The sequence below is a fragment of the Nestor notabilis genome, unplaced genomic scaffold (genome assembly GCF_000696875.1).
Source record: "Nestor notabilis isolate BGI_N333 unplaced genomic scaffold, ASM69687v1 scaffold11750, whole genome shotgun sequence".
NCBI classification, from domain to species: Eukaryota; Metazoa; Chordata; class Aves; order Psittaciformes; family Psittacidae; genus Nestor; species Nestor notabilis.
The window spans coordinates 23658-38662 of record NW_009912503.1 but is presented as its reverse complement, the minus strand read 5'-3'; the positions used below and the strand labels follow the sequence as shown (position 1 = coordinate 38662).

The 15005-nt window shown below is 39.2% G+C and overlaps 1 protein-coding gene across 1 annotated transcript in view; it reads left to right on the top strand.

Annotated features, from left to right (window-relative positions):
* LOC104409791 (multiple epidermal growth factor-like domains protein 11) overlaps positions 1-227 on the top strand; it is a gene marked incomplete at its 5' end in the record, with an annotated part of 24081 nt that extends 23854 nt beyond the window's left edge. The window contains 1 exon segment of the mRNA XM_010019768.1: positions 148-227. Within this exon segment, the coding sequence (XP_010018070.1) occupies positions 148-227 (80 nt within the window).
* Positions 228-15005: the final 14778 nt, after the last annotated feature.

Sequence of the window (15005 nt, the reverse complement as noted above, 5' to 3'; positions counted from 1 at the left end):
TGTGAGGAGGCCAGTGTAACTCAGTCCTCTACACTTTTTTGAAGAGTACCATTTATTGAATTATGTAAGTGTAGATTGTATAGTCTTTATAAGATTTCAGTATTACATTATACAGACCTGAAACTGTGTTTCTACTTAATTCTCTAGGTGGCCTTCCAAAGCTTCCTTTTTATGAAGAGCAAACTCAAGAAAGAGGGAATATTTTTCCAAGAGCTCTACAACAGTAACAGTTGGACTAATAAATGAACTGTTTTATATGCACAGACGGTATTTGAATTTGGATATGAAAACAGCTATTCAATTCAGCTTGAATTGTACTAAGTATTCACACTTCTTACGGAAGACTACAGAGTCCATTTAGTAGCTGGTTCCTTTTAAAAGGTTGAATTTCTTTCATGTATTTATTCCTAACCTCGTACCTCTCCATTAATCTGCTCTGGACATTCTTTCTGATATAATATAATTCATTGTTTGAAAGCTTGGACATGATTTTAATAAGACCAGCTCCAAAGAGTATCAGGATAAGCAGTATGCAACATGTCAACATGCAGTGAGCCACACCATGTATAAGTGGCTTTCTAAACCCCCTTAACAACCAGCGTGAAGTTCAATGAGCGTTTCACAGATTATGAAGCCAGTACGGATTCATTTCACAATGACATTGCACAGAAACTAGTGGGATTCACCAAATTAATTCCACTTTGAATAACATTGTATGTTCTAGAAAAGCATTCAGTCTCATTTACACCTGCGATTGAAGAAGAATCCACCACAGTCCTTGATCAGTTGTTAATTAATTTAAGAATATGTACCGCATTTCTAGTGTGGATTGAGTGATTGGAAAGGCTCCATCTATATCTTGCTTAACATTTGAATCTGTCTTCCAAAGAGCATGGTGTCATCTGTCAGACTATTCTGTCTTTTTGCATACTCCCACCTTGTCAGCTGAGTTTTTCGGTGGTTTGTTAAGTCAAACTGTGCATCAGTTCTCATCAAACAGTACCTTCTAACATAGAAAAGAGTTTTATCTTGGATGGAAAAAGCAGATAGTAAGCAAGGATAGATGTTTAAAGATAATCTCTGTTCTTTATATAAAGGATTCTAATACGCATTTACTGCACAATACCTTGATTAAGTCAGCTTTAAAAAGTCCTGATACCATTCAACAACTGCTGTTGGTCACTGAATAGAACAAAGACATTTTGGTGCTATTTTGTCTGTTTAGACACATTATTCTTTAATATAGGGCTATGACATTATATAGAAATGTTCTCTATTTTAATAGTCTGCATTAACCAGACTGAAAGCTTTCAGAGTGCCTCTTTATAATTATTTTTGGGTTAGGAGTTACAAAATCTATGTAGTAACCTCTTGAGTCTGGCTTTATCAGAAGTGCACTTATTAAAGGGCATCAGGACTATGGGCTCAGTAGACAGGTATTACAGGCAGTTGCAGGTCTTGGATGCGTTCATACCACCGTTTAACACATTGTAACAAATTGCAGCTCTGCAAGAGAAGATAATTGTCTTAGAAGAGACAAACTGACAATAATTGATGCTCACTTGTGATTTTTAAAGATGAAGTTTGTTGTTGCAGTAGGATAATGAGAAGGTGAAGTAACAGTTTTAGCTCATGGTTCACCTCAGGTCTTACATGCATCTACAGTCAGTAACTGTCCAGTAAAAAATAAGCAACACTTGCTCACCTGTGAGTTTAATTCAAACTGTAATCTACCAGGAGCAATACAGGTTTGGCTGGTATTTTTCAATGCTTATCAAGATTCATGCTGATCTCCTGTTGTTTCCTCTTCAGAGTTGTGAATGTCACTGGAAACTTTACTTAATGTAAATATGACTAAATTGCTGTTGTCCCAAAACTAGTCAGAAGTGTGTGGCTCTCAGCAGGGCTTTACTATCAGCAGTGACATTTTAAATGTTCTTTTGGAGGTGTGGTGGCCTGGGTCTGATCCTACAGTTATGTGAATTTGGAGCAGTTTCACTAAACTGGAACTGATAAGGTAAATCTTGTGTGAGACAACTAGATGTAATGTTAGCAACTGCTGGGGAAGAACAATCCAAGTTAAGCAACTGACATATTTTGATCTTAACTATGTATTACCATAGAGCCAAACTACAGCAGTAATGCAAACATTGCATTATATTCATTTTCCATAGAATCATAAAATTCAGTTGTAAAGACCTCTGGAGTTTCAGGCTTCTCTACAAAACCCAGTCAACTTCAGAGTTAAATGGGGTTGCTCAGAGATTCATCCAGTTGAGTTCTGAGTGTTTCAAAGGAGGGAGATCCCACCACCTCTTTGAGCTTCTGCCCAGTGAAAATTTCACAGCCATGATATTATTTTTTTTTTTTTTTTTTTTTTTTGCTCCTGGTTTTTAATCAGAATTTCCTAAGTTACAACTTTGGTCCACCGCTTCTCGTCCTTTCAGCATGCATCTGTTTGTCTTCATCTCATCTACAGCCCCCATGGGGTAGTTGACAACAGCAGTAATATCTCCCCTTGGTCTTCTCTCCTGAAGACTGAGCAACCCCTGCTCCCTCAGACCCACCTGTATCAGCCCGATTACTTTGGTGACCTTCCACTGTTACAGTACGTCTGACATTTCAGTCTAGGGAAGGATGCCCAGTGCCTGCTGTGGTTACTCAGCAGCTAATGCATAAACCCCAAAATTTACATTTTGGTGTTTGACAACAGTTTATAAAATGTACTGTTTTTTTCTTATCTATGTATACTGATATATACAGCTAATCAAAGGGGAAACCTTTCTCAAGCCATAATATTTACACATGTGTATGCTTGTTTACATTTTGCAGAGTACCTTGATAATAGAACTGTAAATATGTAGTATAAAGGAAAGAAAAGATTTTTGTATTATGTATTTTTAAGGAATGTCACATTTTTAGGTACCTGAGGAAACACACATTTTAAGTGACTGATACTGAGCTTGTGCCAGTGAATGAGAGGCCCAAGTAGATCTGCCTGGGAAATATTTCAGCAAACTTTTTATTTAAAGCCAAAAATACCAATTCATACAAAACCATTCACATGCAGTATTTTGTTTTATTTATTCCTCCTTCAAAATATTTCTTCGCTTCTTTATGTTACTGCCTTGGGGAAAGAAGTTCATTTCAGTGCCATTAAACAGATCATTCTGATTCAGGACTCAGTATGACTTTTTCAAAGTACAATCATATAAAGGTAAAAATCAAAATTAAATATTTCAAAAATATGAAGTTTGATTGGGTTTTGGACATTTTTTTCTTGGTTCCCTGTGGAGGTATTCACTTTTCCAAGGCAAGGAAAATGTTTACAGGATGTTGTTTTCTAGAAGAAGGGCCAAAACTTTATGTCATTTTCTATTAATTAAGGAAGTTTATTTGCTTGCAATGTCATTAATATGTTTTGATTCTGCTCCTCACTGCAGATTAACGAGTGTACCTAATTCTGTGCCTAGAAAATAGTCTTTATTAGATAGCATGGACTGTTTTAATGGAAAATCTACTAAACCAGCTTTTCTGTAGCTTAATCTTGTGGCAAGTGAGTGTAGTTCCTGCTAAAATAATACAACTGCTTATTTGCTTCATCGGATTCCAGTGAAAGACAGGCTTATACTGTCCTGAACATAGCACTGGAGCTGGTTGAAAATGAAAGTAAAAACTTCAGGTTTTACATTTAAATTTTTGTACATCTTCCACTTGGTGAGTGCCTTTCCTGGCTCTCTATTTCCCAGAAGGCTGAAGTTAATTAGACTTTCTGGAAAAGAGCACTCTGTGAATTCCACTGGAGCATGCTTGCATGCATAGATAACTCCTTTCAGAAAGACATATAAACAATTTTGGCCATGCAGTTTCTGTGCCAAATCCCACTCTTTTACCTGTTGTGTTCCAGGTAACTTCGGTTTGAGAAGAGTGGAAGTGAGCTGAGTGTAACTCAGTGCGTCAAGCAGAATCTTACTCAGTGTGAATTCGTGAAACCAGAACATGTTTTAAGTTAGACTTCAGTATTTATAACACAATCCTCATAGGAAAACAATCAGAATTTTAAAACATCCCCATTTCCCCTGCCAAAAATTATTATTCTACTTTTATCCTTTTGATGTTGAAGAACCATAGCTATTAAAGTTTGCCCAGATTTCTTGCCAACCATATTATTTTGATTGGCTGCAGATTTCTGTTTGTGTAAGTAATAACCATCCTAGTGTCAGGAGTTGCCAATGGGGCAAACATGGAAATTATACCTTTATGTCATACCCAGAAGAGCCAAAGACACATTTTGGAGCCATCATGGCTTCATACTGTTTGTCTGATGGTGACAAATAATGTTTCTGTTAGAGTTTAGCTTCTTACCAGAGCAAACAAAAGCTTAAGAAGAGTTCTTGAGAGAACCGATGGACCAAGAAACCTCCATCCTCCCATCTTTGTGTTGATTTTATATATATATATAGTTAGGCTAGAAACCTTCTCAGTCCCCAGTTCTTGAAGAACTTTTCCTGCATATTGACCTGTGCCTAACTGCAGCAGCTCTTTGCACGAGCTGCAACTGTTCCCAGTAATTCTTTTGCAGGGTCAAGGCTTTAAATTCTAACACTGTGTAAAGCAGTTTCCCCTGGTAAACACCAAATCTCAGCTTTGTAGACCATAAATTGTTCATTCTGTTCTTTTTATTGCTTTTAATAAGCACTTGCGTAGCAGTATTATGTCTTTGTGAATTTGTAACCCCTCTTCAAAAAATATGTGGGATGTATCTTGAAACTGTACTGTACTTTCTGTTGTAGACATATCATAGAAAAAGGACACTGTTTTGTTTTGGGATTTTTTATATAAACATGTCATTAAAATTTGTTCCTGTTTTCTCCTCATTGACAGTCTTGAAGCAATAGGCTTCACATTCAGGGCAAGCGCACTGAAATCACACCTGCTTTTAGTAGTTTGTACAAAATAATGGCCTATACATAAATGGGTTTATATATGATCCCTGACCAGACCAACTTGTCCAGTGACTGAGCCTGATAAATAGAGGTTTCTGTCACTCAGACTCCAGAGATTTAGAAATATTCAAAGCATAGCATAAATCTTGCTTTAAGAGGATGGTTGTGAAGTGTAACATTTCTGGAAGACTTGGGCATGAAACACTTTGAAAGCTTTTGAAACTGCACACCTGCGGGCTTCCATCAGCCTTCTTGGACACTTCCCAGAGCCTAGTAGTTGCCGAACAAATAGCATGGTTTGCCTTAAGAGTATTGTCCTCTCACACTGGCAGGAGCTAAAGGAACACATGTGCCTGTTTAATGCCAAGTAATGCAATAAGTGTGTGCTGGTTAATTGGAAGTAGCATGCTAAATTGAATTAAAAATGTGTAACAAAGGGGGAACAGTATATCAACCAGTCAGGGAAGTGGGCAGATATGGCTAGCTGGTTTCCAGGAGAACTGTTCTGCAGGCTTTGGCTTATTTTTAAATTTTAGAGGAAACATTTGAAATTGAGCTCTGTAGTACTGCAGGATTTTGTTGTATGTGATTTACTTCATGTTTTGTATAGTTTTCAACGAGGAATAGAATAACTGAGTTCACTTAGTTTGTCATCTTTTTAACTTATGTTATAAAGATAGTTCTATAATCATTGCAACTTATTCAATAATTTCTTTATTAGAAATTAGAACTATTTAAACTATTTAAAGAAACTGTTAATCTTGCACTAAGCTTTCAGTCCCAATGGTTGCTATTGAGAGCTGACCAAAAAGTAGACATAGGAATATTCAACCATAATATTCTCAACCTATGCAGAGTTAGCATTGGTCTTTGTCTTAAACCTGTAACTAAGCTATGTCTCTGCAACACTTGGAATGGTCATGTATGCCTCCAAAAGATGTATGGCACTGTAATAAGAGGGATCATGCGGCTGTGATCCTTGAAGCACTGCTCCATGGTATGGTCCCTTCAGGGGCTTTAGACGCTGTAAAACCAATCTGTTGTCAGCACTGCTTATCTCTTCTTTTAGTCAACACTAAAAGTTCACAGGGTGCTAATGGAGTATTCTGTATGTGCACAGTAAAAACAAGAACTGTCTAAAGTTCATGAATGATTTAAAAACGACTTAGAAGTTCTGTATGATAAGGCACTGCTTTGTTGATTCCTTCAAGCATGGTACTTAAAAAAACCCCAAAAAAACTCATTTGTGTTGTTTTATATATGAATAAAGATGTCAGCAACTAGTCATCTAACTGTCCATGCCATTTGGCAGTATCTAGCTTCCTTTTCAGTAATAGCTCTATAAATCTTTATCTTTTAGTAAGCTGATGACAGCAAAACATCTTGAGAAGCTGCATGTGGTGTAGATATTATAGTTTAATGTTTAAAATGCTTCATGCCATCATCTACTGGGTGTTTTTTCCAGGCCAGATGTAATATCTTGGCTTAAGGCGTGTGCATATTTTTCCCTCTAGTGACTCCAAGAGCTTAATGATAAACTAATTAATTATTTTAAAGTCTGTGATTTCTCAGTGTAAGAGATCAAAGAGTGAGACTTGCTGTTCCTCAGAGGTCAAATCTTGGCTAATTAATTAATATAATAAAATATGACCTACTACAGTTGTAGACCATGGCTCATCTGAGCAAAGGCTGCATAAAGGTTACAAGGCGATGGTCCTACCCTAAGGCTGCCATGTTGGTCTACAGCAACTCAGATCCAACTCTGTTCAGGTGGCCTTAGTGCTTGCACAGACCTCTTACCGAAAGTAATACAAAGTTTGCAGCTTTCCAATTTGCAGAAGTCTTTGTACTTTGCATCAATGTTTCTTTTTTACCTACAAGTCCTTCTTGGTTCAGCCAGAAACGTGAAGGAAACTTTGAGAAACTTGGGGATTGTCTCATCTCTGTCCCTAGCTTTGAAGATGGTGTAGAAGCTTCCCAATGTAGGACCAGCAGAGCCAACTGAGTGAACATCACCTGGATAATGGAGCCATATTTGGGGTGGAAATACTCTGTGCTCCCATTGATTTTGCCCTATTGTTCCAGTTCTCATTAACATAAAACTGGCTTTTCATTTCTTAGTTTTGTAAGTCTTATGGTGCTATAAAATTACTGACAAAGTGACTTAACAAAACTCTGGGCTTTTGCAGCTGGAGGTTGTTGGGGTTTTTTAACAAGAAATCCAGTTTTGAATTATTTCTATTCCTGTAAGATATGAAGTAGGATTCCTTGATGTATGTCATCAGAAAAGAGTAAGATCAGTGCAAGCAGAGGCTGTGGCGGTAATTCCTGCCTATCTGTTTGCTATTTTCCCTTTGCTATTCAACATTTATGTTGTGGTAGCCGCTGTGGATCTTGGCCTTGCTCTACTAGGCACATGAGAAGGCTGCTTTTAATTATTACTTTAACCTTAAGGGTATATATGAAATACAGAATAGCAAGCATAATAGCATCAGATTAAATAAGGGCCATGTTCCTGGGTAATGAGGGATGGGAGTGCTGCAGAAGACTCACAACAAACTGTTTTGACCAGGGCTTTGTTCTGCTCAAGGTTTCTGTGGAGCCCTTCTCCATCCTCTCAAAAGCACGAGTTTGAACAGACACCTTGAAGGACTATTCAAACTGTTCACAGTCATATTTAGAATGTTAAAATTTTTTACAAGAACTAGTGAATTTGATCACAAAATTGTTATTTTTGGCTGCCAATATGACAAAACCACTTAAAATACAAACTCAAAAATGTGTTGAAAGGAGACGGTTTGCCAGTGCAGCTATTGTTGTAGCTAAAGTCTCCCTTCTGAGCCAACAGGAATCCTCTCTCCAGGATATATTACTTAAGAAGTTAAGGTGGACGTCAAGGTCCTGGAAAAATACTTACGTCTTTTCGGAGTGTTGGCATGGGTTGTTTTGGTTTGGTTTCTTTTTGCTTTTGCTGTGGAATGGTAGCTGGAGGGTTTTTTCCCCTTGGGAAGCTTTGCAGATTAACTTTGTAGTCACTAGTTTGATAATGTACTGTCTTTGAGGGACAACAGAGATGCCTGATTTGGGACAGTGCATCCAGCTCTCTAAGTCCAAGGGTTTTTCCCTAAAAAACTAAGTATAGTGTCATGATGAATTTAGAGTGAATTTTCTCCTATTTCTGACTTCTAGCTCCAGAAAAAGGACTTAGTTTTTTGGTTTGGGGTTTTTTTTTTAAATTTTTTTTTTTAACCATAGAAAAATAACAGTGCTATTCCAAGGGGTGCAGAATCCCCAAACTACCATGCAAGGTCCTCTAGAGAGTCAGGGCTGCCTCCCCAGGCAAAAATCAAACAAGGTCTTTTTAAGGGCTTGGGGCAGAATGATTTTACCAAAACTTGGCAGCAGTAAAAATCCATTTTAATGCCTATCTCAGGAAGTGCTTATGCAAGCAGAAAACAGCCCCTGAACACTTCAGGAACTGAGAAAGAGACAAATCCACAGACTCTGTTATTTGAGTACATAAACGGTGCTTCAGTACCCTGCACTCAGCTATCACGTGATAAGCGTGTGCCAAGTCCCGGGAGATGTGAAAAACACTGCAGCTGATAAATGAATGTTTTATTTTGAGTAGGCATGAAGGAGGATGTTGAAAACTGTGTTTCTTCCTGACTCTGCTGCCAGGAATACAAAGCACCACACAAGAGACTTTGAAGGTCCCTCTGGGAAAAATGCCATTACCAACTCAACTGTGGTTTGTTGTCCAAGTAGCCCTGAAGGAATCTCTGCCAGCAATACCTGTTAACAATAAGGACTTGTTAATGTTTCACAATTATTTTCCCAAGTATGTTATTTCTACACCAGTCCCCAACACAAGAAATTCTGGCAAACATTAAATACATGTGATACCTGTGAAAACCTCTGGTCTGGCTGCGTCTGCAAAGACCAAGATAAAGCTCCATCTGCGGGTCTGGTGAGGACTTAGTGGAGCTAAACTTGCATGCAGCAGGGAGGGATTAATGCGGTGTGTTGGGCACACACTTGGAATTCTTTGGGAACTAGCACTAGTGAAGAGAGAGCACTCTGTAGATGAAAAATAACCTATTCTCGTGCCTCCTTACCATAGTACTAAAGGTCTTATTTGTCGCTGAGTTATTTGTTTGCCCAGCTTGTGATCTTCACTTTTAATCAATCCTTTTTTCAGTCCCAAAGCTGATCCACTTCATTGGAGATGAAAAAATCTCGGACTTGTGCTTTTCATGCCATTCCCCTGACATGGGACACACCTGACATCGTATCTCCCCCTGCTATGTATGCAGTGAAGAAGAATAAAAAGCTGTGGCTCTATCAGTCATAACTACAACTTTTTCAAAGAAAATTAGCATAAATATGTCATCTTTTGTAGAAGAAAGTTAAATAACAAACTACTCAAGGCACATCCTACAGAGGCTGCTAAAGGGAAGGGAGGCAAGTGACATTGGTGGTCAGTCAGGATGGATTTCTTGTATTTGCCTCATCCCTCTGAAGCAGCTGCTTCATCACCAGCTCCAGTTCACACCAGAAAAAAAACTGATTTATTAGAGATGTGAACCTTCTGTTTCATGGTGTATTTACAGAGCTCTTGAAAGGCATGGTAGACTTCCCCTTGTGGAAGTCAAGGCTGACCAGGCCGTGTACCTTTGCAACTAAAGAAAAACCATAAATGGCAGCTTCTCTGCCTGATATCAAGGCAACACTGAAGTTTATTTACCTGGGCACTATAACTTATCCTCCCCAAGCAAGGAAACTGCAGCAGTAACACACCACTTCCAATATACCTGCTTCACTGCCAGATCTTAAAGATGAGGCTACACTGATGGATGTCAAAAAGGGATATTGGATTTTGAAGTTGTACTGAGAGCCTGTCTTCATTCTTAAGGCTTGCTACACATTCTTACAGTGGGTTTGTAAGTTTAGGTATCTGCTTAATTCTCATCTGCTTTGTATAGTTTATGTGTCAGCTCTTTGATAGCATACATTTCCAGTTAGTGACAGATTGCTAAATGATGTGCGGCCCAAGGAACAGTCTGTGTTGATGGTGCAACACTCCTAGATTTTCATGTGTTGAGTATCCCATCCATTGCTTGTAAAAGATATTCATGGACTGTGATGACAGAGTCTGATTCATTTTACTTGGATTTTCTGCAGGAATAGGTGGATTCAGACCTGCTGAGATACGAGAGGGAGCTGGAGCTGGGATCTCTTACACCCTGGTAAGTGCTCCAGTCACTGAGTGATTTGATAAGGAAAGCACTATCTATGCCTATCTTCCCACAGGCTTATAAATACAGCTTTAATGTTTGTTTATTTTTAACTGGAACAAGCGTATTAGTAATCTGAATGTTTTTTTGGCCTCCAAAAATGTTTGAGTGACTCAGTAGGTGGCACCCTTTCTATTCCTTTATTTTCCACCAAATGTCAGAAATAAGTTGGAGCTGGAGCTCGTGTGTGTGAAGTGAGTTCAGTAAAAATGTAAATGCATATTTGTCTCCTTAATTGAATATAGTATATTGTGAAATCATTACTGTCGGGGCACATTTGGGTTTATACAAACACTTAAGTAAAGAAAATGTATAAACCTAGATTGACTTGAACAATTTGAATGTGATAGCAGACATCTGTGTTCAATAACATTACTTTAGTAAGTGGTGTTTAATATTTCACGTCAAAGCAAGGAGAGTAACAGAACGGAGTATTTTCTGAATTCTTAGCTGAAGTTTATGGTATGGAGTAATGTATAATCTGCCCTTTGTCAAGCTCACCAGAAAGAGCCCTACTGCAACTGAAGATGTAAAGTGCTCTAATATATGTGTTTCTAGACCTCTCCCTGCTTAAAGAATTAATCTTGGAAGGTGCTGAATGCCCTGAAGTGCCAGTGAAGTCAGTGGGATTTGAAGTTTCTCACAACTTGGTGGATGGGGATCCTTACAGGGACTAATTACCCTCTTCCAGTCCCCAGTCAGGAAAGCCCTTAAGCACTGCTTAACTTTTAGAATGCATGGAGTCCTCTTGGAATTGGTGTTAGTAACGCCGCTGAGATGGTGTCCAGAGGTGCGGCTCATGCCTCCATCATCTCAAAAAATATGAGCTGCACCCTGACCTTGGGAATTCAAAATCTGGATGTGAAAAGGTGAAAAAGAGGAGGAAAGCTCCTTGCCCAGGGGTGGATCTACCTCCAGAGTGCTGAGCCCAGAGTGCCCAAAAATGGGCAAGGGCCTTATCTGCTAGACTTTGGGTGGTGGAGGAGGAGAAGGCAAAGGGTACCCCTTCACTACAAGTGAAGTCTACATACAAGTACGTTACCAGCTCAAGGACACTGTTTGCCTTCAGAAAGTTCAAAAGAAGAGAAACATTTCTAACTATCTTCCAAGTCTATTATTAATGAACAATTACACTGATGTTTTTGGATGGATTTGCACAGGGTAATTCATCTACAAACAAATCTTTCTTTCGTATTTTCCCTTGCCCCCAACCTCAGTCTTTTGTGTTTCATTTGTAGGTGAAATTCTGTAGTGGAACTGGCCAAAAAAAACATGCTTTCCCGAGCTTCATGCTGAATGTCTGTCTGGATAATTTCATTTTAACTGCAGCTTGGGAAAAAAAAATGTAAACATGGTACTAGTATCATTTTTAAGCTGAAACTGTTCTTCCCCCATGTTCAAATAGTATTAGAAATGTTTGCTCAAAAGAGGCATACTTATTTGTCTAGCCTGTGAGAGAACACTGTGTGCATAGGTAGTAATAAAAATGTATTGAGGAGTGAGAGAGATTCCCCTGGTAAATGGCTATTCTCTTGACCTCCTCTCAAGCGTCTAAGCAGGGCTTTGCTGCTGCCTCTCTGAGGAAGTATGTTTGCACTGGGGAGGAAGAATTTTTAAAGTTGCAGAGTGTTACAAACAATGAGCAAATAAGTGCGGGTTTGTTTGGGGTTTTTTTATAATACTGGAAAAAGATGTGGCATGCAGAGGAATCAGACAAAATGAATGTTGTTCCCAACATGCTATATAATTTCTTACAAGGTAGAGGATCTATGTAATTGTTATGCCATAACAATTTTTTTCTCACTAATTCTCAACAAATTGGTTTTTATTGTGGCTATTCACTACTTCTGCTTTTGATATTCAGATGTCAATCAGATACCCAACATCTAACCATGTTGCTTCTGGCACATGATTACCAGCTCAAGTATTTGTATGTGCAAAAATGATTTCTAGTAACTCGTTTGTATGAGACCATGGAATTGCTTTTCCATTAATTTTGTTCACTCAAATGTGTGTGGAAAGGAAACACAAAACAGGAGGGACTGTAGCAGAAAGAAGTTCATCGGGCTATTTGTATGCTAAGAGCAGGACTTCCCTGCTTTGCTCACCCAGCTATCTCTCCCATTCAATGAAATGTGCACTTGGCAGTCATCAAACTGAATGACTTGGTTCACCATAGAAGCTGGAGATGGAAAACACCTGCTCGGATCATCTTCTGTCCAGTGCAGAGCCATTTCCCTGCAGGACATAGGTCATCCCTAAGTTCTGCAGCTGACATGCTATATACAGCCTCAACTGGCAACATCCTGTCCAGCGCTGCACTTCATAAATCAGGGTTAGGCCCAGTAAATCGGCAAGGAAGAGCAGTTACCAGCAGCATATCTCTCTTCCCAATGGCTTTCTTATGTTCCAAGGAATCAGTGGCATGTCAGAAATTATACTCTTATTCAAACGCTAAATAGTATCTTGATAGTGCCATATCTTGCCAAGCAAGAACATAAGCAAACACTCAGGTCTTCACTGGGGACTTGAGCAATCGCCCTCCACGGCCAACATTCCTCCCAGCTGTTTATGCGTCCATCATAGGGTCATAGCTGTTGTTATCCATAGCTGATGTTATTACTGCTATGTTACTATGTCATTTTATCATTCCTGGGTGGGAGGATGAGTTAAACAATGAATCTGTGCATATTTGTCATGATGGGAGCCTCTGGATCTCTGTGTTTCTGTGGAAACCTGGCCCTGGTTTAGCTGAACTGGCTTTAAAATCTGGCCCCATCATGGATGCTGAGCACTCAGAAAAGGAAAAAACCTGGCACTGAGCTCTGCTTGGAAATCTGCTCCCAGATGTATGGATGTTTGTTTATTTTTACATTTAAGAGATCTAGAAAACTGCACCAAGATGCAAAATAGCACGACAAAAATAGTCTTTGCAAATACTGATCTTCACCAACTGGCATAAAGCAGATATGCAAATTTCCATAAATTTTGGGGTAAGCTTAAATTACAAGAGGCCAAAAAGGAAAGATAAAAAAAAAAAAAGGCCTGTCTCAGCCAAGATCTTTAGTTTAGAATATATGTAGTGCCAAAACAATACAAGTTGCACAATTTCATTACACACCCACGATGGGCTTTACACCAGGTTATGGCAGATGATGATTGCTCCTTGTTATGGTCCATTGGACCATCGGCCTCAACACAGGTAACATTGGTAAATGTAGGGTTATTTCTGCCTTACCTTGTGAAACAGTGAGTATTTTGAGCGGAAGTCCCTTGGGTACTAATCAGAAAAGTTGCACTCTTCCCTCTGTTAGACATAGCTTGGAAGAAACTCCAATGAAGGGCTGCTGGTTCACATTCTGAAGAAGACCACAGCACTATATTATTGTGTGTGTCTTCCTGGGTCTTGATATGAAGGTTTTCAGTGCTTCTGAGATACCTGTAGCATATGGTAACATTTTCAAATCTTTGCCATGCTGGAGAGTCTGTGCCATAAGGTAAGAAACTGCTGCTCTGCAGTGACACTGGGGAAATAGCAGAAGTCTGGCTTACAGAGCAAAGATTAAATAATGTCATCCAAAATTTTAACAAGGTTATCACAGTGGGCCTGGAAAAATTTCAGCCATGTGGTTCCCTAAAGACTTTGAGGTATTCTTAATTAAATGACTGCTGTGTTTTTACCTCCCATAAAAAACCTTTACCTCCCATAAAAGCTTTTTAGCTTGACAACGCATTAGGCAGAAAAACTGGCTGGTGTCTGCCTGCTCTGGAGCAAATGCCGTATGTTGCTCTTAGGGCTGCGCAAGCAGATGCAGCTATGGTGCCAGCACCCCAACCGAAGCTATGCCTGGCTGGAAGGGCCCTGAAACACAACCACTACCCCAAAGTTTGGTCATGAGTGACACAATGGCAGTCACCTCTAAGCAGGATGGGAAGGGCATGAAAACATTCAGATTGCCATGAGTAGCAACACAACATCCATATTACCTCTCTTGTTCCTGGCATTGCAACAATGCATAGTTTTCTGTTGTCTCTGGAACCATTCAGGCCTGTAATGAATGGAGTACCAGTGACTGGAAACGTTCCTTTTAAGCGGGTGTTTCCGTTAATTTGTTTTCCTCCTTAAGCCTTTTACGTTTTTTTCCAAGTGTCAGCAGAAGGGCTGAAGCATCTCTTGATCTTGCAGATTGCATGTCTGTGTGGACCAGTCCAGGCAGTATGTGGAATTTTCAACACAACATTCACTTGTTCTCCCAACTCTCAATGTTTTGATTATTTCGTTTCACTGGTACTAAGGAGGGAAGACTTCCAAGGTCCACATTTTAAAAAATGATCGCAGACAGTAATTCTGTTCACAAACATGATACACACAGCTGATTTTCAGAAAAGCTGAGGTCACCTTCTTCTCCATGACTCCAGGCAAAGTTATGGGAGCTTGATATATCTGAAGAACTGGAAAAAATAGTGTTCACCCTTTAAAATAGCAGTTGAATGTTCAGAGTTTGTTAGGACACTTCAAATAAAATTTTAGAAAATCATTTGTCAACACCAAAGCCCTGTGGAGGATCAGGTGAATTTAAACTGTACCTTCTGCTGTATCTACTTCTTACTCTGTGATTTACCCAAATCACAAGAATGCTGCTGCTTTATACAGCCATATGTATGTTTATACAGATAGCTCATATGTGCGAGAACTGGGATTACAACTTTCAGCTGAATGTGTCTGAGCAGAGATTTGGTCTTGAATTTCCCATGCCCACAG